Raw genomic sequence first — 27,881 nt, forward strand, 5'->3', positions numbered from 1 at the left:
TCTGTCGATGCGATTATCTATCTCTGCTGTACAACACATTATAATATTATAAATATATTATTCAAAGCCTACATAATTAATTAATAATTAATAATAATTAACACATGTTAATTATTATTAAAAGAAAAAATAATTTGCGTGTAACAAAACAAATTTGCTATATCAATATATATACATTTATAAACGTATTTTAACTAAATTGAGTAATTGATTGAGTAATTGAGTGATTAATTGAGTCATTAATTAGAAATTGAGTAATTTCTAAACACTCAATCAAACATTATCTTAAATGACGGTATGGAGTCCACACTGTCCACAGAGAATAAAGCGCAAAATATATACTAGCATCTCATTTATCGAAATTAATTTAAAATATGAGGAATAAATATACGGCATTTATGTTTAGTTTATTAGTAAATATTACGTGACAACGTTAAATATTTATATAGTCACATTAAATATTTCGCGACAACAAGATTGGCTGGACTTGTACGTTGACAAAGCCTGTTTGTTTGGTAACATACAACACGTTACGACGTATACTGTCGCGCGCTGTATTATCATTTACGTAGCGAAACTCGAGAGAGCAGAGTGGGCATGAGCTATTCCGTGTTATATAATTAATTTAGAATTGGAGAAACGCGCGGAGAGAGTATTTAGAATACATTTAATTCAAAATACGTTAAATATTTCGCGGCGAGACTGCCTGACGTACATACAGCTTTGGTGTTTGTTGTATAGTATACCATGCGTGTATGTACATACATACGTAATGTCGACGCGCATCCTGTTTGTCATTCGGACGACGTTCAAGCGGGCAGGTAGCGATACGAGCCGCCGCGTGTGTCGTCGTATTACCACTCGAAACGCGATCAAGAGAGAGAGAGAGAGAGAGAGAGAGAGAGAGAGATTCCAAACGAGATAATTCTCTTAACGAATGAGAGCTCAGCCTGTGCAAGGCAGTGTGCAAGTGATATTCGCGATTCGTACACATATTAAGGGGATGCTGGAGCCGTAGCCGAACTCGATCGGCGTCGGTAAAGAAGACCGGCGAACTATATCTGTCCTTGTATAGACAAAGATATAGACAAGGATAGCACGCTACATTGCACGCACACATACGCACGATGCACACCGACATTATACTTTTATATTACGCTTCCAAATCTTGATTTGGGGGGTTTATCGATGTTTTTCTTGTTGTGCAATTCGGGGAAACTTGTTTTCGCGTTCGTACCAATGGTATATCTTTTATATGAAATACATCTTGTGACGAGCTGACAGCTCGCCGCAACTCGAGACGCCATATTGGGATAAGAGTAGGATAAGGAAATCTGTACTTCCGTAATTTTTTCTCGTTTTCTATATAAAATCGGAGTTTCCCCGAATCATTAATGTATGTACTGCAATTCTGGAGAAGGATTTTTAATTCTGTCAAATTAATACAACGCTACGTGCCGACAAAAAATGCCGGTAAAACAGACGGCTCCAGCATCCCCTTAAGATGACGGTTTATTGAAAAGGTTTTATTAAAGAAAATATTTTGCGCAATTTATTTACTTGAACTGGAACAATAGAGAACAGAAATTATTATACCAATTATTATTTCATCACGATCGTTACAATAATTAGAATTATTTGCAATATATTATACAACGCTCTTTAAATTTTTCATCGAGTTAATTTGCTTATTATTAATTTCACATCGAGAGCGCGGAGTAACGCACGAATCGAATAATTAAAATTATGAAAAGCCGTGATATATCGAACGTTTGGCAATAAGTAATTCGAAACGCGAAGAACAGAATATGCGACATAAATCTATTTTATAAAACGTTAAATATTTTTGGGACGACAAAACAACCGGCACGATCCTACCGTGTTTGTTTTCGCAGCGTACGCAATGCCGCCGTGTTGTTCGAGTGGCGAGACGCGAGAGCGGGCATGAACCGCTACGTGTATTGTCACACTTATACCCATCGAAACAGGATCGCGACAAGAGCTAAGAGAATACGCGATTCTCTGTATATACAATTAACAATTATCAGCCACGATAAATTAACTTTTTCGATTGATTTATATTCATTCACGTTTATCGTATTGGTAAAGAGCGTGTCACGCGTGATTAACAAGGAGTGTTGTACAAAGTTGTAGTACAATGTGTAATTATTCCATTCTGGTAATTAGTACGTATGGTAATAACCGTGTTTTCGCAAGTGTTGTATTGTGTTGTGCGAGTGCAGCGAATGAATCTGACAAGTGAAAAGAGGAGGGGGAGGCATCAGGCGACGGTGGAAGCGACCATGTAGGTGAGTAAATCATTATTTTCTATTTTGTTTTTGCGGAATCGATTATTTATAATTATTTTATGTGCGAGAAAACAATTATTCTTCTAAATAATAATTATTCTGTGCATCTCTATAATTTACATATATTTCTATTTTGTAGTTCAACGTAGTTTCGACGTAGTCATAACTCCACATCGGTGAGTGATATATTATTCCACTTCTCATCAGAATATACTTTTTATTTTTAATGAACATACAAAAATATTAAGTTTCAAGGTGTGAAATTTTATTCTTTATCTTACCTGTGATACGAGATTCATGTATTATAAAGCGATCATAATTGTAGATTAAATTTTAATGAAGATGTATGGATCCTTTTCTGAGTAATAATTGGATTAGCTTTATTGCATCTCTCTCTTATTCGTCCCCTTTCATTTTATTAAATAATAAATGTTAAGTTTCGATAATAGCCTGACAAACGCGTCGTCTTTTCTAAAGATAAACTTAATCCCGTGAACTGTGTGTTTGCAAGATCCTTCAGACATCGAGCCATGCTCCAGCCACTCGACGGCACTTTGTTCGTGTGTTTGCTTGTACACGGCGACGTTTAAACAAGTGTTTCAAGCCAGGGGTATACGCGCCGTAGTCGGAGAACGCGCGAGATTCCGAGCGCGCGGAAATATTAAGACGCGACGGCGACATGAAAAGCGGAGTTTAAGAACCGCGAGTCTCTCTCCCTCGCCTTCGGTTTAAGTTTAACCCCCTCGCCGCGTCTTCTCCCTTTGAAACGTCGGTTCTCGTTTCGACTTCGCCGCCGCCACGGTCTTTCACTTTGTTACTTTTGCGCGAACGAGACGTTGCGCGCGTTAATCTCCTTCCTTCGCATTACGTCTGATAGAATTTCTCCCACGTTTCGCGTCACTTTCACTTAAAAAAATTCCACCGTCCGTGTAAGTTACGCGGTGCGAGGACATCACAAAGCGCGGGAATGTATAAAAATGCAGTCTCGTGACAGCTATTTCTGTGTGGTTTCAATTTATCATTCAGGGAAAGTACACAATTATATTCTTCGTTTTCAAAAGACACGCTCTAACGGAAAAACTAACTGCCTTTAAGAACGCACGAAAACTGCAAAAGGGCACGGATTTCGAGATCTTATAATACCCCTTCTGCTGCGCGCACTTTATCTTCCTCCCGGCTACACCTTGTTCTTCTTTTATTCCCTTGCGCTACTCCTTTACTAGAAGTCAGCGAGACCACTTTGATTTTATTGCTTCTCGCTTGTCCGACATCACTCAACTGGCCTCCTCTAAAAGGCGTTTGAAGATAACAGGCTGTTCCGGTGAAATACTACGAAAGCTAAGGACGTCTATAAAATAAACGCCAATACTCGCACGCACGCGCTCGCTGGCCTTTTGATTAACGGCTTAAACAAGTCTTGTTAGAGAGTTACTTATTCCACGAGGACGTACGTTTTTAATGAGCTATGCGGGATTACCCCTCAGCGAGATTGAATAATAAATTTTGTCGAAAGTAAAAGCAATCTGGCAATGATTATGGCACAACTGATAGAAAGGGACAACACGGGGTAGACGAAAGGGGATTATTCGAGGGTTGCAGTTTATGCATGTAAATCGCCTCGGCTTGAGTCGCTGCTTGTTGTTCTTTGCTGCCCCCGGACGCATCGACGTTTTACGCGCGTCACTGTATTTTATTGCAGAAAGTAGCGATATATGTATAGGAACGGACGCATACGGGGTGTCTCAAAATTGTCCTTTCAATAGCGGATACTAGAAGATAACTAAAAAGAAGAAAATGTTTACATCATCCAAGTATCAATAGCTATTTTATTAAGAATCAAGTAAATAGAAAATGTGCTAATATATGGTCAGGCTAAATCTTTTGTGCCTAATAATATTTTTTATATTATTAGTATATTGGCATATTTTCTATTTACTTGATAGTTATTGGTCGTGATTTTCACTTAATATATATTATGATATTAAGAGTAAGTAAAAATGAGAGACGCCAATGGATACGTAATGCAATTTAAGGCAATTCTCCGAAAGAATACTTAAAAAAATCGATTTATGTTCTTTAAAGGTTTAGTAATTATTGTAAATAATATCAAGCATTTTTTATGCTTTTCTTATTTAATCAATTTGCGGGCTGAATCTCTAGATACTTCGGTGTGTTCATCTCACATTTTTATTGCACTTAACCCTAAATTGCTCAAGAATCTCTCTCTTTCTTTTGTGAATAAAAACGTAATGACAGTTCTAGGACACTCTATATACATGCATAGATGCATGTATAAGCGGCGTATACATGTATATGTGTATCGACGGTTCGATTTTCCACCCGCTTTTGTGTCCCCCGCAGCGCATCGATTCGCGGTGTATGCACTTTTCGGCTCACTCCGTTCATCGAAAATCCATTTATTTGCATTAGGTTCGTTTTTGTAAATAGTAACGAAATCGATAGGGGCGCGTACGCGAATATTTTTTTCATTTCTATATACAGGACGTCTCAAAACCGCCAGCGAATATTTTTAACAGCAATTAGATTTTTTAAAATAATTGGTATTGTATTTTTTGTCAGAGTTTTTCTATGTCAATGGTATGTTGCTCTTTCGAGATGTGTTCTTTATATAAAAGTGAACAAAGAGAGCAGACAATATTCTCGCGTGTGTAATCTTTCTAGGCAGCTACGGTTCATTTAGACGGTTTCCCATTCGCTCGTTATCTTGCACGTTCATCACGCAATGATAAATCACATCAACAACGACTAATAAGTGCCGCGTGTATCTGTGGATACAAAGGAAGAACGTGAATCGAGCGTCGCTCTCTGTAAAGTACCTGTAAATAAATCTACGATCCATAGAAGTGATTAATTAGGCGCGAAGGGATTGTGTACACGACCCGTAAGTTGAAGAACATAGAGACTGATTGACGCTGACAGAATTATCGGCTTTTAGGCGTCCCTTAACACGGCGACATTGAAAAATGTCGGCTATTAACTCCAGTAACGTAAGACATTTTTTACATCGTGCATTACTACAGCAGCAGAGAAAAGTGGCGTGAAATCTACTGATGTAACTTACATTATATTACAAATGTCAGATTTTACATTTTTATAATTATATACAGAAGAACTGAAGACGCCTTTCAGTAATAGCTACACTGAGAAAAAAATTTGTTGAAAAATGCAAAATGTGTTTCATCAACTAAAATATTTATAGTCCAATACGTTCAACTAAACATTAGTTGGTATAATTAAACATTAGTTAAATTCACTAATTTTTTATTAAAAAATTTTTATGGTTGACATGAATGAACTATACCCTTTTTAGTGTAATTTAATAATTGTTGGATCAACAATTATACAAATTTAGTCCGTACAATCAATTTTTTTCTCAGTGTATCTTCCTGTAAAAATTAAGCTTCTCCCCTCCTTTGACATTGTTAGAACTAGAAACGCGGCAGCCCGAAATATGGAAACGACATTATATGCATATGCAGTAATTCTAACGCGCGTTACGGAGTCAAAGCGAATTATATTAATTTGAATAAATGCCAATTTGTTTACTAATCGTGCATGAAAGCGCGCGCGCGCGCGCGGTGCGCGTTCTATTAACATAGTATAATGCAACTACGCTACGATATTGCGTTTCACAGCTGAAGCTCGTAACAGGACTAATGATTAGAGCGTTTCCGCATTCGTGCATTACCGTACATTCGCGTTCTAAATATTTGGGGAGGAAAATTATCGGGTCAGCTTAATTAAACACGCGACGGTAAAGATCGTGCCCGGGAACGTGTGCGGGTCAACGCGTAATTCAGCGGGCGTAAGGGTAATTACATTTGGAAATGTCCCAAACTACGTGGATTGCGCCTGCACGCTTTTGTTCCGCCTTTTCACTACGTCAGCCGAATGACTCAGCGGGCGTTTCTTAGACCGACGCGCGGGCATATGCCCGCTCGAGAAAGACTAACGACTCGTTTCAAGCGCGAGAGATTAGGAGTCAAGATGAACAAATACCGATGTCACTGCGCGGCACAGCCGCATCGTATAGTTATGCTAATGCACTTTGTACGGACGATCAATCGGTTGGAGATCATCGGGCCGACGCATCGGCTCGCCGCGCCGGTAGCGGAAAAAATGCATCACGCTCACAGCCGTTTAATTACGAGCCCGATTATGCCACTGACAAATCTGACACACGCGCCGCTCAGGAAAGAACTTACGTATAATGCTCTCTTGGACACGGTGATACCTAAATAAACGCGGCATAATAAAAAAAGAAGTGCAATATCCTCGCGCCGACACGAACGTCTCTCGACGGAGACAAACGCGCTATTCGGGGTGCCCGAAGAAATATTGACTCTTTACGTGCGTACTTTTCATGAGTCCGGCTGCCATCATCCGGCAACTTCCAAAACGTCTCTCTAATGACCAATCCTTTTCCTCTTGCCTACAATAATGGACTTTAATGGCAGAGCCCCGGCGCGTCTAAACAGTCCTCTCAAGTGTTTGCGCGCGCCTTTCCTTTTCAACTCGGTAATCCGAGGGTCAAATAAAATCGTTTATGAGGCACAATGAGGGACGGACTTGCCTCCTTCGTTCCGTCACGAAAAGTACTCGGCTTAAGTGCTGATTATGATCCGTCTCGAACTATAAAGGTGCTGGATCATCTGGTAGCATTGTTCTCCACTACGCGGATCGGACACGATCCTGAGTGACGTGTGACGGGAATGGGTCCAGTTTGATGATGCGTGTTGCCTTTCGGACCTTTCAAAGGGTTTAGATCACGCGAACACGCCAAGGCGATAGTTAAGAATCGTTCAATGAGCGTCTTGTTATTTCCGAAATATTTGCTAAGTGACGATGCAAAAACTTGTCACAAAATCGCCGCAATAGAAGCTTTGAAATGTCATTGAAAAAAATTTGCGGATATAGATTCTCTTTAATATAAGTTACGTTACGTAAAGAAATACCGTATCTTCTCTTACGAAGAGGAATTTTCGTATTCTAGTTTTGACGTACATGTTGTGACCGCGAAACAAGATGTACAATGGACGTAACTGCAGACAGCCAGAAGATTTATTGGACGACTTTACTACAGTATTTTTATAAACAAAAATCTCTTGAGAGAGAGTCGTCGGCAAAGGGCAAGAAGAGACATCCTAGGACACGGCAAGAGTTGCATGGTGAAAGCCAAGGAGGGTCTCTCCTTCTCGACAGCAAACGTCTCCCCGGCTCTTTCCACTCGAGGGACATCGAGTGGTCCCACGTTAAAACAACGAAGTCACACAAATCAAAACCATGAATATCCACTTCCGACCGTGGCGAACAAACGCTAGACTATTGTCCCTTTTATCTCAGAATCTTTTTTTTAGAGAAATGTATCTATTTGAATTACGCCGGAATTCTTCTCAAGGACACTTCATATTTTTTGTTAGACACCTCTTTCTGATTTATATCTCGTTCCATTCATACGGAGCACGCGGAAGACTCGCGGGTGAAGCATCTTAAAAACCGAGAAGGAATTAAAATATATATTGTAGGAACCATTTGCAGAAAAAAAGAGAGAAAACGTTAATAGTACCTATTATTTTACGGTAAACGCAATATTCTTACGATATATTGCACGTTATATGTTACGCATTGTATCTAACAGTCGGGATATCATATCTCGAACGTAGCCGGAATATCTTACGGTCTCTTTAGTCGGGCGCGATCAGTAAAATCCTCCTTTCGTCAGCATTGTTACGGAAAATCAGCGTGCATTTTTCACGAGTCGACGGACAATAGGGAGGGAATGCCGGAGCATCCGACTGCTGCCTTCCATTGTGATTTTTCCGTTTCTTTCCGCGAGACTCCGTCCATTTGTTCGCGGGAGATCGAAGTTTGCGGTTGTTTCGCACGGCCATCCGCGCGCCCGAAATGCTACAGGTACCGCATTCTGGATAAATGGAAAGTCGACTGGCCGCTACATACAGCGGCCATAAATCCGAACGTCGCGTGATAGACGATCCTCGAGTAAAGCCCTTTATAATTCCGGGTTATCTTATCCGGGTTGTCTTATCTGTCGATAGGGTGAACGGTAAACACTCGGAAAGGTTTCTTGTATTTCAGTTTCTCTCAATGAGTAACTGAATTCAGCAAAATGGAAGAATGGAGACGAATTAAATATCCCGCATGAGAAATTTATAATCTCGCGTCTTCTATAGTCAACTAAATAAGAAAAGTATATATCGGTGTGTAAAAGAACGATAATGCATAAATTTTTGTCTGCGAAAATCGCGTTGAAGTCAAATCTGTAAAAAAGATAAAATTTGATGGTGTAACGCAGTAAAGGTATCTGTGAAAGTATAAAGCGCACGGCACTTATATTTGCGTACAGACTCTGTTGCTTCCACTCGTCGAGCTACGCGAGATCCTAACTAGAATGGATCTGAGTCATCGAAGCGTGCTTTCGAACGCGACACGAGGATCATGGCTGAGATCAATCCGTAAATTCGCTCGTATTCTACGCTGCTCCCCGCGTAACACGCTATCTTCTTGGATTTACAATTTTCACATCCGGTAGCTGTCTCGGAATAAAAATCGTTCGACGAACGTTCACGCGGGATCTTGCGGGTAAATAAATTCTATAATTAAATCGCGTGTAAGAAATATGTACAAAATATTAAATTGTATCAAAATTAAAGCAAGCAAATTTCAAATATACGAATTAAATCTGTAAGTATATCGAGACAATTCTGCACTGAGAAAAAAATATTTAGATAAAAAAAAGTATTTATTTAGATTGTTGTTAAGAGCTTATTTACTTATAATACATATATTTATTTAGAATTAGATATTTTTACTTAATTTAAATAAAAATATTTAATTCTAAATAAATATGTGTATTATATAAAGTAAATAAGCTCTTGGCAGCAATCTAAATAAATATTTTTTTGGATCTAAATATATTTTTCTCAGGGTATCGATTAATAAATTCATCGTTATTAATACCACCGACGTGTACCATTAACGAAGAAAAAAGATTGCGGAAAAAAATTTGATATTTTCGGCCGAGTCGGCTGGCAGAGTCGCCTAGCAGGATCGCTTCGTTATAATCTTTCGATTCATCTGGCTCGACGACGAGTTAACAGATTCTCCCGGAATCCGTAAACAGGCGGCATTTTTTCGACGACGACGAGATCAAGGGGAGACGCACGTCGTTTCTATATGTGTTTCCACAAAAGCGTGTTCGGCTCGCCCACGCCTTCCAAACGGCCGCGCTCGAAAACGAATCTGCCCTCTCTCCCGAGGACTTAACAGATAATTAACTGACATTAACGTTCCATTCGTCGGACGTGGTTACGTTCGCGGCTAGCTCGTATTTCTCTGCGAGAGTCGGTGCATACGGTGTTTTTACGACTGATAAGGATCGCTTTTCTACCGAGAGACATCCCGCTCCGCTTGTACCTCGTACCTCTGCTATCCCGACCTCGTCCTGGACAACGACTCTGCCGACGACAGAGCGGATTACTAAATTCATTGGCTTCGTTTTGTACGGGGGACTTCGCCTCCAATGTCGCCGACAACGTTTCTCCTTGGCTTCCGCGCAATTAGGGTCAACTCGACGTTTTGTCGGGAGCGATATCTTTCAGAGAGAGCGATCCCAACAGGAAAAAGGCAACGGGTATCTCGTAAAACTCCAGCTATTTAATAGTAAAGCGTCCTAAATTTGGCTACGCGGCAATTAAATAACATGCTATTCGATACGTAGTAAATTATGTCGCCGTTTTGATAAAAATTTGTGTCTCGCAACTGGTTCATAAATAATACCGAATTAATTATAGATCGAAACTGTCAAACATTTAGGAGAGACCTCTCGAAGCTGCGTATTGGAAATGAAATTAATAATCGTTCAGCGATACGAGACAACCCCCCGTCACACAGCGTCTGGCGTTTCTACCGGCATTAGAAATAAATTAAATGATATCGATATTGAGTAACGTCGATTAAATCGAAACGAGGTAAGTACGAGGGGGAACTCGCGCGGAATGGCGAATCGCCGCGTCGTGTGTGGCGCGCGTTTGCGCGATCGGAAATCGGTAAGCGCCCCGATGCCGCCAATAAAATATGCATGTACATACACACTCGCGGCTTCGGTGTAGGTGCCGCGGCTACATCCCACGTGGCCGTACCCTACATGGACGTCTCGCGTGTATTAATCTGCATAAACTCATTCCTATGCAAACGAAGAGATTCGACGTTGAACTAGGATATCACGCGAAAGCCTCCGCGGCTTACGTCGCGGCTTAAACGAACTCCTATAGGTACGTGAACACGCGTGCGGGCGCATGCCGTTCCGCGTGCACAAGCCGCGGTGTGAACGCATAAATATATATAGATGGATACATACGCGCACGCATGTATGTGTGTGTGTGTGTGTGTATCGTAAACGATACCGATCGTAAACGGAATCTCCTTCGTCGCGTCGACGGCATAATAATTGCGAAATCTCCGTTTTCCCGGTGGTGGTAGACGACAACGCTGGCCGGCCATCCAAAAGGACGGCGACGACGAGAAAATGGCACCTGCCTGAAACGATCGCGCGCGATAATCTGTTCCCCTTCGCAGTCCGCGGGAGATGAAAAGAAAACAATCGATGAATAATTTTGTGGCCACCGCCGGAGTGCTTACCGACGTCCGGGGAATTGATTTCGGACGGAGCGCGCGCATCGCGCAACGCGAGCGTTAAGTCTCTCATGAATACAATCAGGAGATAAAGCTTTTATGGCGACTCGACGTATAAACGATACCGTTTTCCGATAATTTCTAATTTAACACTTAGTGCTTAGGGTGATTAAATGTTTACGCGAGAGACGGAACGTTTCGTCGTGGCGTCTCGCTAATCAACGAGTCTTATTGTGTACCGTTACGCTTAATTAAACGTCGCCGCAATAATTATGTCCGTTGTGAGAAACGCGCTTTACTTAATTCTTCGATTACCACAGTTTCTTACAGTCAATTACTTCAGAAAAATACATTCACCATTACTTCATCTCCAGTAATTCTCGTCATTCCGTATATTAATCTCAGATATACATTTTCATGCGTGAAATAACAAAGAAGAAAGGTTGTTTACTCGTGTAAAGTGCAAAATCGCATAATTTTATTATCCTTTTCGTAATGGGGAAGGATTTATTCCCGCGCGCGAAAAATATTCGAACGCGACTTGTTTATACCTCATAAATATTCCATTGCTCGATTACAGAAAATAAACTCATTGATATAATCATCATTGATACATGCTTGGAAGCTGCAAGCATAACATATGCCGCTCTGGAGTCAAATAAAATCTACAATGAGTAGTATCACGCAGCTAGGACTTTGCAAGAGGAACGATGATCTTACCGGTTTTACGATGAGAGAGAGAGGGGGGGGGGAAATGGGAGGAGAGAAAAAGGGAGGGAGAGAAATGACAGCGGTCAGCGAGACGCGCGTCGTAGAACAGATTTTGCACCGTCGCGTCGCGGCTATAAGCTGCGATATGTATGTTTAATGCGGAGCACGTGAGGCCTACGACCGAATGACTTCTTACTGCCGTACTCGCGCATTACTTATTCACCGTCGGCGCAATTATACCAACGGATACTCCATCAAACTCGAGACACCTATCTCACTACGGGGGTATCGAGAGAGAGCCGCGAGTGTTACGCTCTCGCGCACATGTTTGACGTGTACCGGAGCTTGCGCAAAATGGGAGTAACGCATTATCGGGCCGATAGGCTCGTAAGCCAATAACGAGCTGTTATCGCGCCACTCACGGAACGTTCCTCCGTTCTGCTCGCCGAGCTCGATCTCGGCATTTCTGCGAAATATGCTCACGAGCATATTGGTACACGGATCGGGGGATCAGGTTAAAAATTACCGACGTCTACAAGACATCTTTATGCAAAACTGACGCGCGTCGCAATTCTCGTGCATTTCTTCCTGGAAACTACATGACATGGAAGTCGTATAGGAAGTTTAGCCCCGCCCTCGGTACGTACAGGAAGGAAACGGTTCCACGTGCGGCGCATAATCGACGGAAAACTGAACGAGGATTATAGGCAGATCGCATGAAAGACATGATGTCATCTGTGCATTGTTCTCTGCGGAATTTTGATACTGTAAAGTTCTCTTAAATTGAGAAATTATAGGCTAGATGAATCCGATATTCAACTGTTACGAAACTCAATATTCATGATAATTTAAATAATTAAATCATGATAATATCATAACAATTATATAATGTTGTAACATGTATATAATTGTCGTAGGGTAAATTGTAGGTTGTAGGTAAAATTGCAGGTTGTAAGTAAAATACTCATATAGTTGTAGGGTGAAATAATATAAATTTCTCTTAATACAGAATACAGGTATCTTTGCAATGACAATGTCTCTCTTGCGCGCGATAGCCGCGAGTTATGGTTTTTAAATACACGCAACATCAGTCCCATGTTTCAATGTAGCATTCAGAATGACATTTTCGCGCGATAATTGCGCGTGTCGCGTTTCTCCGCCAAGGTGAACTCATTCTCCGGGAGCAGTCAACGAAACGACTCCCTTTGTCGCTCGCCCTACCCAACTTGACAATCGTCAAGCATGACATAACGATCGCGCTCTTTTTTTTTGTTTCAGGTTGACGAGGTAGAAATGGCACGGCGGGAGTCTCGGTGAGGAAAGGGCGAGGGTGAAGCCCTCGCAGGAAAAGGGAGCTATGGTGAAAAGCTTGGGTTTCCTCGCCAGAAGGGCACCACCTGCTGTCCACCTTTTCGTCGTTTTGCTCGCGCTCGCCCCCGCCTACCACGGCGTGGACCTCTGTAAGTAGTTCCTAAGCTCTAATCCGCCAGGCCTTATAGTACCCGTCGCGTCTCGTCGGGGAAACTTCGCTCGACTATAGCTCCTTGGCTCGGAGACTCGCGCACAGGTTGTTTCGTTTATAAGTTATTAACGACGCGGAGATTGCGCGACCCCAAGAACTTAGCTCGCAGTCGACGAACTTTCGATCCGGGATCGGCTTTGACCGTGGTCATTAGGTATCCTGCGTACCTATCTGAGGACATTGCGTCTTATCATTTGAGTCGCGCGCGCGCGCGCCTATATTTAGAGATGTCCCGTGGGTCTTCGAGTGGGCGAGACTTGAACATCTAAACCTGAACATTATCAACCGCCAAAAAAATTATTGATAATGTACTTAACTATCGCAAACATTTTGATAAGTAATAAAAGACTAATATCATTATTTTATTTGAATTTTAACTACTGATACATTATCTTCCAAAAAAATTACGAATCGAAATAAAAATTAATCCATGCTTTAATCAATGTTGTTAGAATTGTAATTAATAATAAATCTATAATTAGTTGGAATATATATGCTGTGATGAAAAAGAATAGCCTTATAAAAAAATCAAAGAGATTAAAGAAAATCCCTGCACATAAATAAAATCTTGCTCTCAAGATAGCACGGAATACCCCATCTTATCGTATTTAATAATAAGTAATCGCTCTCTTTCGAAGCCCTGTTCGCGAGAAACAGCTTAATAGAAATAGATTTCCGGACATAGGAGAGAAAAATTGCATCGTAGTCGCGATAATGGAAAGCTTAATAATTGCACCTCTCACGGAGCCCTTCCAAACAACATCCTCGGCGATTTTCTCCCTTTCCTCGTAATCTATCTTAGCGTCAATAGCCGGAAAGTAATCGATGGTGTTTTTCTCGAGTAGAGTCCTCCCGTTAACGACGAGCGACTTTTACCGGACATCCTCCAAGGGATGTGGAATCATGCGAGGCGTCTTGCGCGCCGTCAGGCGTCTCGAGGATTAACGGAGAAAGGTCGGCGTCTCCGCGTCTCGAAAAAGTCACTAGAGGTGTCGCGTTTATTCACCCTTATTCACGATCGATTTACTAGCGTGATATCTTACGGTAGGACTCGTTAGGCCGAACCCGCCGACAAAGGAAACGGATTCTGCTCCGGTCGAACTTTATCGAGGACGGGGCGGCCGTGAGAATTCCGGCGAGGGTGCGCGATACGCGGCGATATATATCGGCTGGACCTTCATTAATAATAATAGCGATTCTCGCTCGCCATGTTGGCCAGCCGAAGATCTCGATCAGTATTCCCTCCCTTTGTTGGCACGACTTTCCTACTTCCTACCATTGATTCGAATCGCCTGCCCCAGCCTGAATTCGTGGACATACATTAGTGACGGGATCGCGATGTATCGGGCTTGACCTTCATTAATAATAATACCGAGTTGTTGGCCCGGTCGCATTGGCCCGCGGTCGCGACGATCTCGAACATGCTCCACGCGTACTTGTTCTGGGAGCCGCGAGACGCGACTTTCCCGCTATCGATGCCGGGCGCAACTCCGCGGAATCCGAGGACATATATTAGCGGCGGACATATCGGGAGTGCCTTCATTAATAACGACGACCAGTCCGCACGAGCGCCCGATCGCCGATTTCCTCCCTTTGTCGACTCGACTCTCTTACTGCTGATTCTAATCGGACGGCGCGGCGCGCGGTCCGAAGAAGTCGGACATACATATATTAGAGCGCCGGAATCGCGATATGACGAGAGGAGCTCCGTTAGTAATAACGGCGATTAATCCGATCGGCCATTTCGCCAGTTCCCAACGCGACGCCGCGCCGCCGCGTTTGTAGGCGCACAATTTTCCATTCGCCGCCGATTACGATCGAAATCGCGGCGCGCATTAGCGACGCATCGTGCCCCCCCCCCCCCCCGATAGATATTCCTTCGATGTCGTTTCCGACCATCTCTCCCCGCGCGAGTTGCAAATGACAAAGCCCGCCAAAGTTATTTTAGCTACAAACTCAAGGAAAATACCGATTGTACATCATCGAGATATACGCGTCCGCGCAAATTGCGAGTATTATATGTATTTGTAAACCGCGTCGGCGGAATCCACGCTTTACCGAGATTCTATTTCGGCAATAAAATACGTTGGATTAAAACGTAAGACCAAAATACACATTTCACAACGGCCGACGCCGGCCGGGCGCGGAATTACGAGGCGGGGGGTGGGCGGAGAGGGGTGGTATTGTCGGAAGAACACTGCAAACTTTCGCCGGTATTAATGGCCACCTACATACCTGTTCTGTTCGTTGGCTTAGCGCGGATTCCTTCCGTTACACTCCCCGGTACGAAGCTACTACGGTTCTCCTCCCCCTCGCCCCGGCGACCCAGCGGCGCCCAGCGGCTCGCGCGCGCTGCCTCTGCACTCGATATCCGGGCATTAGGCATTATCGTTGCCGGCTACGTGTACCTGCTACCTCGTCCGACTCACCCGGCTCCGGGCTACCTACTTCAAATTTTAGCAATTTCCGTATCGCGTAATGGGTATCGTTACTTGAACCCGTAAACCGTAATCGATGCGGCGCGGTGCTGCATCATGCACACACGAGGCTCCGCCGCGCCGCGCCGCGTCGCAAGCGAAGCAGACGTATTCGAGTTGTCGTATATCCGGATTAGTTACACTACGATATGCGTTCCTTTGTCGAATTGCAAGGACCCGGGTGTGTATCGTACACGCGTCTGTGAGTTTACCAGCTTTGACTCTGTAATACGCGACGGAGCATCCGACCCGTTGGAGTGAACCGACCGATACGCTCGCGGCTGGATAATCGCGGCTCTCTGTCTCGCGTTTCTGTCGAGACAAACGGCCGATAACGGCGTGGGCGGTTAATAGCGCTTTAAAAACGAGAGACGCGAAATGTCGCGGGTCCTTTCTGTCGTCCCTTAATGACAACGCGCCGTGACGCGAACGGCACGAATGCGTGCATGCGTCATACACTTTGTTCGGACTTTATTGCGCGACCGGACCGATCGCGGGAACGTCTCTCGAAAATGCGTGCGCCAGCGAGGCTGGAGTAATGTATGCAAAGTAGACGGTGTCGTTTTTTCGACGGCCCTTAACCCTGTCATTGGTGCTCGTGCGGACGGACACGCGGGGGCTGACCGATCCGCGCACGGAAGAAGATATTCTCTTCTCAGATATTAAATCTCCGGAAGACAAAGCGTTTTATGATCCTCATTAGCGTGCAGTCACGACGACGAGGGCTCGTAAAGTCCAAGTTGGCCACGCCTGAAAACGCCACGAATTTATTACGGCCGCGGGGGTAAAAATTGCACGCGTGACGCGTTGTCGCGATTTGCGCTCCGTTTCTCAAGCTCCCTCCCACTGCCAGCGTCATTTTTCGTCGCCGTCCCCAAGGATGCGATATACGCGATCGACGTTATACACAACAGTGCATGCAGCGCAGTAAATATTCCGCGCACGCGAAAGATACCCCTTCGTTCCCGGCGTCGATGGTGCAGACGGCAGCGGTCCTCGCGAGGCAGCTGTGTTCACCTATGAAACAATTAGATCGGTCCAGGAGATACGGGAAGGCGGGCCCCCCTTTTTTTACCCCTTTGCTCGCAGGTACGCTCGTCCGCGCGCCCGCCCTCGAACCGTAACTTCCACCGCACGACAGGCAGCCGTATAAACCGGCTATCGCGCGGATCCATCTCGGTTAGCTGGTTATTTAGCCGTTTATGATCCGGCCCGTGATGCGCCTATAGGAGAGAGGCGCATATAAATCCAAAGCTCGCTTTAACCTCGGCGACGTCACGTTCGTTTGTTGCAGCCCAATGCATCGCGCCGCTCGGCATGGAGTCCGGGGCGATCCCGGACACGGATATCAACGCCAGTTCCAGCTTCGACACCGGAAACGTCGGACCCCACCTGGCACGGTAAGCGACAGTTTTTCATTCGGATGGTGTCTGCCGGACCGCCATCGATCACTCGGTATCTACCGGCGCCTTCTGTTACGTTCGACGCACCCGCGACCGCCGCGGCCGCCGATATCGCGGGACGCTGGCGTAAACGCGCGCAAAAATTGATCCCGTCCGCGTCTTTTGCCAAGAGTCTTCCGCTGCGTAAAACCGGGCTTCAAGTGGAATATTCATAAAGGCGATATAGAGCGTCACTTTCGGTCGCGTCGCGCTTTTATTACCACAAAGTAACGAGTTTGAAAGCGCCGCGCTCTACTTTTAGGGACTTTCTAAAAGAAAAATAGAAGCTCTATGTCAACGAGGTAAATATATCGCCTCGTGTTAATTGTGACGCCTCCGCTTTGCGCGCGCGTGCGCGCGCTTGAATACCAAAATCCCCAGGAACCCCCGGCTGCTCGTTAATACGTAAAATCTGGAATATCAGGTTTGTATGTCCTATGAAAGACGTTATTACGCGCGAACAAAGAGAGCAACGCCGCCGCGAACGTAATTATTTCTAATCTAACGGGTGTAGCTTTATAACCCCGTTTACGCGCAAAGACCAGCTAACGGAGATTAGTCGACGTCTCTTATCGTTGCGCGTCGCGCGTGAAACGAAAAAAATTTAGAGCGCACCGGCTGGACGCGCGCGCGAGAAAGCTTATGAAGTCTAATTATAAATTAACGTCTATCCCCGCGAGAATAAATTCACGGCTGCAACAACATATAATTAAGTAATCCGCGTACCCCTTTCCGATAGCTATCGTTTCTCGTTTGGCACTTGCTCTCTCGCGCGCGAAATGAATATTTATAGAGCTGTTAAATTGATCGTTCTCCCTGAGCGCCGGTTTATTCCTCGGTTTAAAAACGAATTTATTTTTAATTGTGGCTGACGAAAATTATTCAACATGAATTTACGACCGATCGGGGATTTACATACTGCGCGCGTGCGTTCTGTTCCGCGTTAATAATTTCTACGTCATTATTCGATACGTCCCTTGGCCGTGCTGTTTGCGCGCGTAATTATTTACGACAACGACAACGTTGCCGGTTGCCGGCCGCGTCGAAAACTTAAAAACCTCCGTATGCATATCCCGTCGCAAGTTAATGTTGCAGCATGAGTATGAGTTTAATCACGAGTAACAACGAATTTAACATTACTTTTTCCTTATAGTTAATAAACGATGAAGCACGACGGTGGAATTAATTCCATTCCAAATTAATTTCCACCTGCATTACCATCTACATTTTGCCCGCTGTTCCGTCATATTCGTATACCCTTTCCCTACCCCGGCAAACATTTGCGCAATGACTACGGCGCAAAAACAGAGCGCCTTCAACGGACATGCCTCGCAGGAGGCTGAGGCTCCCATTCTCTAATGTAATTATCACAAAAGGACCTTTGACGTATCATACCTGAACTAAAAAGTATATTACACCTGGACCAGTGGTAAAAGGGTTGGCCGTCTAACGCCTCTGCTGGCCGCTGCTGCAACGCATGAATACGAGATGCAACTGGCAGAATACGCGCACCAACTACCTCCTCACCCTCTCTCGACCTCGCTCTACCTTTCTCTCCATTTCTCTCTCTCTCGCTCGCTCTCTCTTTGCTTCTCGTTGACTGCCCCGTCGCTCTCGCCCTCTCGCGTTTAGATATTAATGCGTGGGGCCCGGTATTCGCTGGCGGTTTGCAGTGCAGCGGCGGTTTATACGAGTATTCCATCCCACGGGACGTATCCCCAGCCCGGCAGACCGCGGGTTGTAGAACCGAACGGGTGCGCGCGCGGCGGCACCACCAGGCACACCGGAGTATACGCCGAGCGTTGGTCGACGGCCCCGCGGGCTCTCCGATATTAATACATTCCATTACCGCAGACAATGACCGGCTGAATGGGCCTCCGAGTCTTGATGAGCTCCGCCGTGCCCCCGCGCAGCATCGCGCGCGCGCCCGGGATCCTCCTCGACGCGGCCGCGCGCACGTCACCATCTAATTTAATACAGGCCGGCCTCGGGCGTGCGAGGTGCCGCAGACGCTTACAATCGCGGTGCGCGCTCTCCTTTGTCCTCGTGCTCGTGCTCACAGGGGCGAAAAAAAGGGAGGGAATTGCTCCTCGCCATTTTCTTCGAAATTCCGCGAGATGATAGGCCGACGAACGTTTTGCACGCCCCGATACGAATTACCGCGGTTATGGCGTATTTTTCTTTCTCGCTCACCGCGAACGTCGAGGGTGCGGCGGGCGCGTTCGAAAAAAAAAGAAAAGAAAGAGGAAAAATAACGTAAAGCTAGGTTCCGCGCGCGCTTTCCCGTTAGTGGATTCTCGTTATACTGCACTGAGAAAAAAATGTCGTTAATTTGACTAAACTCGTTTAGTTGTAGTGATTTGTTTAATGCAAATATTAATATATTTAAATCAAATATACGTGAGTAATATTAAGAAATTCTGAATTTATTTCAATATAATATTTTTTGAATTAACAAATGTTTGCTTGACAGCCCGTGACTGCTGCATTTAGTTAAATCAAATAATATTTCTTTGAATCAACGATTTTTTTTTCTCAGTGTGGGAAACGTCGCGAATTAAAACAACGCGCCTGGGGATGCGTTGGTTACACGAGGAAAATCATTCGGAATGAAAACACCGGAAACATAAAATACATAAATGGCTCATAGTCTGAACATTGTGTAACAATTGACGTTGATTTTTAATATAAAAATGTATTAGACAACGGATATTCTCCGATGGCCATTTTGGCGTAACTGGAAAATGTCTTTTGTGAATTACTGGAAAGTACGTGGGAGATGTACAGGAGAGAAAGGCATACAGGGAGAAAAGATTCGTTTTTCCCTCGAATATAACAAAAGTCATTTTGTCCATTTCAATTAAAATCGAAAATTTTCGAGTTACAACACCGCGCGAGCCGCGATAAATCATCCGCGAATAAAAGAATAAACAGTTTTCGCCGATGCGTATCACGGCGAGCTAATGGAGCGCGTTTTTTCCAATTATCGAGTGAAAAATTTTTGACGTACAATCGGCGCTGAAAAGGCCGGGCGCTGGTAATATTTCGTATACCGCATGCCATACTCTTTTCAGGAATCGTGCAGCTGCAAGTTCTTTCGCACGTTTCCGCCATTCCTTTTCTTCGTGTTCTTCCGTTCAACGGCATTTCTAGAATGGGTGCAATTAAGACGCCAGTAGGAACATAGAGAACGGGCGAGATACCTCGCTCGGGAGAAATTGGACGTTGGGGGGAGGGCCGCTGTTGATAAATCACGAGACGATTTTCGCCGCGTAATTTCGTTCGAAACGAAAATAGCGCGCGTTTCAATTTATCTCGCCGGGCGTAACTGTGATTACGTGCTAATTACGTCGATGCATACTATTAAGCTCGCGAGTTTATTTTCAACGTTGAGAGCGAAATATTTAATTGTTATTGTTTACGTGTCGTTGTAAATGCACGTCGTTAATGTTACTATAGCTTTGAAACGATAAGCAATGATTATTTCCGCAGCATGTATTATATACTTCCACGCACGCGTATACGAATCGCGCCGTTCGAACTGGCTGGAAATATGATACGAACCATTTTCCTAACTAGAGGAACGGCAGGAAACTGCATGATACAAGATATTTACTGCGAAAAGAACGTGCTGGCGTTGAGTTAGCGAATTTTTACGAGTCCGTAATAGCTCTTACTTAGAGCCATTACTTGATACGCTATAATTTAGAAAAGCACAGATAAGACGGCGGTTAAAAGAGACAGACCGCACCGGTTATAGTCGCGCGGCCGATTACGTTTACGCGTCGAACGATGCCAAAGTGGACCCCATCTTCGATCTTACTCCATCTCAACATCGAGTCAAGACATCAGAGGATGATTGGAACAGAGACGCCTCGAGCAGCACAGGCGAAGAGCTCTCTGAAAATAGCCTCTGATCTGGCTGATGTTTTGCAAACGATGAATCAGTAAAATAGTTTTTGATATTTATTTATTTCCAGCGTAAAACAGTGCTCTCGAAAAAAATTTTAATTGAAACAGCTCTTTATAGTATCATGAGATAAATAGATAAGAAATCGTGTATTAATATTCATTATAAAAATAAAAATATCTTGCTATTCCTTCAAAATTCTATTTAAGTTAGCATTCTAAAAGCATGCAAATTTCACAATGTCCTCAATTGATACAAAATATTTGTTTTTCTCAAGAAGAAGATAATCGCGATTTGAATCCCGTAGTCTTAGAGCTCGATTTAGTTCTGCGATATTTGCGCTATGGATACATCGATCTTGCAGATCCGCTAGAGATAGCGACAGCGAATGCCAGTAAAGATTCGATTAGTGAGTGGCCGGAATCATCTTTCCTTGATTTCGCGACGGAGAAACCAACGATTCTTTAATAGCGTTTTTTTTTGGCTGCACTATCGCCTACTAGTGCAACGCTATTGGGTAGTGCAGGGCAGTGCAGGGCGGTAGTGCAGCCAAGAAAAAACGCTATCAAAAGATATAATACTTTATTCTTCTGGCTGCAGTATATCGCGATAATATTTGTTGCGCGAGAGGCGCGGCTCGCTGCTCATCTTACACAATTATAATATGGACTCATTTGTTGCACAGCATTTGGTTTGAAAATGTAAATAAGTATTTTATGTTAATAAAGGAGACTGACCGTTCTATCTCAGCGCTTCGCTATTTATTCGTTCGCGGTGAAATAGTTCGAGAACTTCGTCGCTACTTATTTAATTCGCCGAATTGAAATCCGCCTTATAAAAGCGGAATTTTTGAGGCGGACTTAACGAAATCGAAAAGATATGATTAAGAGATGAATGCAAAGCAGCATACGCCTGAAGAATAATTTCGTTTAATAAATTCAGTCATTGAACTGATATTCTTCTCTAATCTAAATATCTAACTATATATAAGATCGTTCGACGCGGCATATGTTACATAGGGTAAGTTGAGATAAGATTCCATAGTTAAGAAATATTACAGAAATATGAACAAACTAATAGTCACAACCGTTTCGGAATTTTTGCAAGATATGATACTTTATAGCATCTTACTCTTATATCTAAATAAGATGCCACCTGTAAAGAGAAGGAAGTAAGTACTATGAGAAACATGCAGTACTGAATAGATTACGTGTATAATACGTATACAAAAACATAGAGTTATTTTTAACAATAAAGTTTAACTATTAACAATTAGTAAATACAATTTCAGAAAAATCAATATTTTTGTTTTATACATATATTTATCGAATATTCACGATCTTTTAAAAAACTAAAATTGAATATAGGAATACAAAAATTGTACGTCAGTATTCATGTAAATAAAATAGCTCGTCACGCTAATGGTGTTTTTTTCCTGAAGTGGCATCTTACATTAGTAATGAAGAGAAGATGCTACCTCTGACTGCACACTGATATTATAGAAGAAATGGTTATTTAGGTTATGAGACAGCCATTTCACATGGTTTCAAACTAAATAAATTAGTAAATTAATTAAAAGACGGCGATACGAGTCAAGCGCGGTACGTGGTGCGCAAATAGAGAATTAATAGTTACAGAAGTAACGAATTACAATGTATATACGTATATACATATATTCCAACTTAATAAACTGCGCGCCGATTATTTGTCGGACTTGAAACACAGCTATCGTTGGAACATTAATACCCTTCCCTCCCCGGAATTTAAAAAACTGTAAAGAAATTATTGCGAAAAATATTACCTCAGCCAGGATATTAAATGATATATTTAAATAAATTAAATAAATCCACTTCAATGAAAAGAGATTATAAAAGATCTTAACAAAGAAGAGTATATTGTAATACAATACTATAAAAAGCCTGCTCACTACTTGGATTGAACAGATCTTCCCAAATTCTTTGGATTTAACACAATAAAATTGGAGAAGCTTGCATGTGTCACTCGTTGTATGAATCTCACGTTAACGTCTAGAAAACATTATCATCTATCGGATAAATGAACGAAATATTAACAAAGTGGCATCTTCGACCTACTGGCATCTTCTTCCGATTTATCTTAATTAAAACTATTTTAATCTAATTAACTAGTGCATAACACGAGAGATTCTTTTATGCTAGTACCGTAAATCCGAGATCGTTGAATTAGATTGAAAAATAACTTCTCTTCTCCGCGACGATCATTCAATTCGTAACGATAACGCACGATAAAAATTCCGCCGCGTGACAGATTCAATTTTCCCGTGACCGACAACGTCATCGTCGAAACGGTAATAACGACGACTTTTTTTTTCCTCACTGCGAAATTAAATTCTGACCGCGGCTGACGGGACGGTGCTTTTGTCGTACGAAATCGCGCGCGAATCTTTTTCCATCGATCGCCAATCGCCAATGCTCTGCCACTCGCCAATGCTCCGCCACTCGCCGGCGCGGCGGCGTGGCGGTGCGGCGTGGCGGTGCGGCGTGGCGTTGAGATGTCCGTCAATCTTCCCGATCGATGGTTTGCATAATGCGAGCGCGTTAACGCGCGCAGATAGCGAGCAGTCCCGCTGTCACACGCCCGTTAATACCGGCGAATGCAGAATCGGCGGGGCGGTTGACGCGATGGAAAATTTAAGTTCGCCACGCCATCCTCTCCTCTCGCCTCGCTCGATTTAATGCCACCCGTCCGTGTCAGCCGTGTGGAGCGGACGACATGGAGTTTTCGGTGGGTCAGAGTCGTGTTCCACCGCCCGAGAAAACGATTATACCGGATCGTCTTTTTGGGGTACGCGCGCGCGCGGGGGACCACACACTTCGATCCTTCCTCGCCCTGCGACACACTCACGGAAAGTCATTATAAATAGAACCCGCGAGCCGGTTTTGGGCACCGTCGCGAATTTTTTGACGATATAAAAGAGACAACGCGCGAAGGACGGAGCGGGATATTGTCTTCGCAGAAATAACTCCACGTTTGCATGCATTTGCATTTAATTTAGCGGAATTTTGTTATTTAGATGGGATTTCTATTAAAAAATAATATTCCGAAAGGTTAAAGTATTTATTTCGAACTAAATTCTTGAAATATATTTTTTTCATAATTTATATTTATTTGATGTATCCCGCGAGATCTTGCGAGGAAATTACTTTTGGTTCTTTAAATATATAAAATAACGGTTTGTAATTGTTTGCAATTTAAATAGACTCTATTGCCTATTTTCTCTCATAATACGTATCTTTATCGAGCAAGAGAAACTATATTACATTTAACATGATCGAACACATGTTTGTTTTAATTCATTACTTATTTCTATTGAAATCACGTTGTTCGATTTCACTTCGGATCCTTATCATCGATACTCCAATATTGTGCGGAAATTAAAACCCTGCAGCAACATTTTAAATAAATACCATCGATCGACATATGTTACAAATTTGCAAAAAAATGTCCTGTAATAAAAAAAAATGTATTTATTCGAATATCTACTACAAACATCTCACAACACATAACTTCTCTCGAAATAATATATCTTTTATGATCACGATCATATGTTGACTCACTCAGAGTCGATTCTTTTCAAAAAATTTTATAAAATTTCGTAATTTGCTCGCAAACAAGGAATTATTATTGTTAGTCACAATGAAAAAAATGTATAGATTGAAATTAGAATACATTGCCATTTATGGTCTGAACTTAGATCTTATTGTTAATTGTTAGTAGCCTAATATTATTTCTATGTGTGTATATTATTCACATTTGCCAACTTAATTGCGCGCCGATTCTTGGTCGGGCTTAAAACACAATTATTGTTAACACATTAAAATTTTCTTCCCCTAATTAAATCGATATCGATTTAACTTAGATGCTATAAGCATCTAAATAACTGTAAAGAATTCTCTTAACATTTATTTAATATGAATTCTTTTAATAATGTTTATAGATTGAGATACATTGACATCCGATCTGATCTCATTTTCTCGTAACGATAGAAAAGTGCGTTATACGCTCGTGAAATCTGCGTCTTGTCATTGCTACTCCACCTTCGGCTAATCATGCCATGCCGAACGAGCCGGTTGTTAACGATAAAGAGGCGCCTCCGCCACGCAGGTTGTAAATCTCGCGAAAGCAGCCATTATAACCGCGCGATCAGCCGCACTGCCGTGGAGAACGCAGCCATGTTATCGTGCTCGGTTAATGACGAACGTGAGGTATGATTATTAGCACCTCGTGGATCAGTCGCGACGCAATTCCTCGATTACGCGTACTCATCGTAAATAGCTCTGCCGTTATTATGTTCCTCATTATCGAGGAAGATTATTATAATCATCCCCGCGTCGTAATAATGCAGGTTTATTGTGCCATTTCGTTACAAGCGATATCTCATTTCGTCGCAATAAATGCGTCTCGCATAACCGACCGCCATCCCATCGTCGGCGCAATTGTCGCGAACTTATTGTCTTCCTCCGATCCTCCTTTTTCTCACGCTGAGAATATTGGTATGCCAAGAGCGTAACTCGCACTAAGTCTGCGAGAACGTTTCACGCGGCGGTTCCTAATCTGCAATTTAAGAAGAATACACACCCCGGCCGTATATAACTATACCTACCTATCCTCGGCGTAACGCCGAAAAGGAGCACCACTCTTAGTCGAGCATTTAAACGGTCCACGCAATTAGGGAAGGCGCTTCGCGCTTCATGTTTTATTCATGCCGGCCCCGGCGCAGAACTCTCTCTCTCCTTGCCTTGCTTTCGACCCCTCGAAGATTAAAACCGAAGCACGAGGCGGGCACAGCTTGAACGTATAAATGGCCGCGCGTATATACTACCCGTCCGACCCGTATCACCTGCGCGAGGATGATACGTGGTCAACTCCGAATACCTCTCACGATTTCCCGCCTATGTAAATCCGTTCGGTTATCGAGCCGGACCTTTGGAAATCTCGATAAGCTTCCGGATTTTCGATGATCTCGGCGAATGGCGCGAGTCGGAAAGCCCATTCCTATACGTTTATATCCGCGATTATTCATCATTTCCCTCGCGTTTTCTTACTCCACCGGCAAATAACATCTATTTTAATTTATGCTATACATAATAACGACGATATACTGTAGTGACACCTTTTGTTATACCAGCATATGTACCTCGAATTCCTTTTTTTTTTAAACCAAGAAATTTAAGGTACTTTTTTATATACCAATTCTGCACTGAGAGCCGAAAAACACAGTAATAATTCCTGTATTTTTGCTCACTCTCAACTTTTAATCTTTCTTACAGTGACCATTACGCACTACTACAGTAAACATTCTCCCAGTAACCAGTACGGATTTTACAGTAACCATTACGATAAAGACTATAATTATTCCGGTGCAATATTTTAATCAAAAAGAAAATTCTTTTTTATTTTCAAGTGGTTCTTATTTTTTTCTAATATTTTTATGGTTTAATTTGTATATATTTGTGGTTCTGCATATATTCTATTTTATTAATTAAAATTACGCACTGTTTTACAATTTTTTAAAACATTGACGGGAGACGGGATTCGAACCTAAGATTCCGGAATGATAGCCTAATATTCGCTAACGCTGAGCTAACAATCTATTCTATAATAACTATTATGAATCTCATATATCTCTCTGAACTGCTCTGAACTCGTGCGATAGAACGAATATGGAGAGCCAACAGTAATGGTTACAGAATCGCACATGATTGAATAATGGAACTTCTCAGTAATTATTTCTTTTCTATTATTTCTTTCAGATAGTATATCGCTTACGATCTTAATCTTTAGATATTACTGTGTTTTTCAGCAGATATTACTTTTTTTTACATAAGCATCTGTGTATTGAGATTAAAAGTTGAGAATGAACGAAAATTCAGAGACTATTACTGTTTTTCGGCTTTCAGTGTAGATCTTTTAAGCTTCATCATTAAGATGCAGTTCGGATTTACATTGCCTATAACCCATATGACGTCAATGAAATAACATTTGAGGGAGAGGGGGAGAGAGAGAGAGAGAGAGAGAGCACAAAATCTCCGATTTCTCGCACACATAAACGCGATAATATCGGAATTCGGTGTGAGGACTTCGATGGTCGACCGCGCGTCGGTTGATCTTCCGATAGCGCGAGATGAACGGCGCTGGCGAGGAACTAACTCGATACTTTCACGTCTAATTAGATTGTTACTTTTATGAGCGGACGGGGCCGAGCTGAAGGTGCCGACTGCTTGAAATTCGATTTTTCAGAATTTCTTGGTAGTTTGTGTGTTTTTCAATCTCGGTTATTTAATAGTAAATTATCAAATTCTTCGCGTTCTTTTACTTTCGAATTTTTCTTGAAAATACATTGATATAAAATAGCAGAAAATATTTTCGTGTGAAATTTGTGTATAAATAAAAATTTATACATGTTTAAATATATTAATGTTTCTTTTAAGGGTACAATGTAACCAAAGCAAAAGTTGACGCGATACTCGATTGTTGATGATTATAGATTGAAATCGGAGAATCTCGGTGGCGCCTGGTGTCCTAAAAACCAAATCACCAAGGAAGCTCGGGAGTGGCTGGAGATCGACCTTCACACTATCCACTTGATCACGGCCACCGCTACCCAGGGCCGTTTCGGAAACGGCGTGGGTGTTGAATTCGCGGAGTACTATCTGCTGGAATACTGGAGGCCGCGACTGGGCAAATGGGTTCGGTATAGAGACATCAAAGGAGAGGAGGTGAGCGCCTTAACTTAATTAAAGATTCTCTATCGCGGCGCTAGATTACGGACTAGACCGGTATAGAGTACTATTGCCG

At 42.8% G+C, this 27,881-nt stretch overlaps 1 protein-coding gene across 2 annotated transcripts in view; it reads left to right on the plus strand.

Moving 5' to 3' along the window:
- The window catches only part of LOC112455431 (epithelial discoidin domain-containing receptor 1-like), a 190,476-nt gene that overhangs the window by 78,189 nt on the left and 84,406 nt on the right, over positions 1-27,881 (plus strand). Inside the window, exons 1-4 of one of the 2 annotated variants that reach the window (XM_025017331.1) lie at positions 2,464-2,485; positions 12,972-13,153; positions 16,987-17,092; positions 27,571-27,802. In XM_025017331.1, the coding sequence (XP_024873099.1) occupies positions 13,051-13,153; positions 16,987-17,092; positions 27,571-27,802 (441 nt within the window). In that variant the 5' untranslated portion in view covers positions 2,464-2,485; positions 12,972-13,050. Of the gene's footprint in view, positions 1-2,463; positions 2,486-12,971; positions 13,154-16,986; positions 17,093-27,570; positions 27,803-27,881 lie in introns of those variants that run through there. The other variant, XM_025017330.1, reaches the window with a different exon arrangement.

This window comes from Temnothorax curvispinosus, unplaced genomic scaffold (genome assembly GCF_003070985.1).
Source record: "Temnothorax curvispinosus isolate PA1 unplaced genomic scaffold, ASM307098v1 QBEX01006086.1, whole genome shotgun sequence".
Taxonomy (NCBI): Eukaryota; Metazoa; Arthropoda; class Insecta; order Hymenoptera; family Formicidae; genus Temnothorax; species Temnothorax curvispinosus.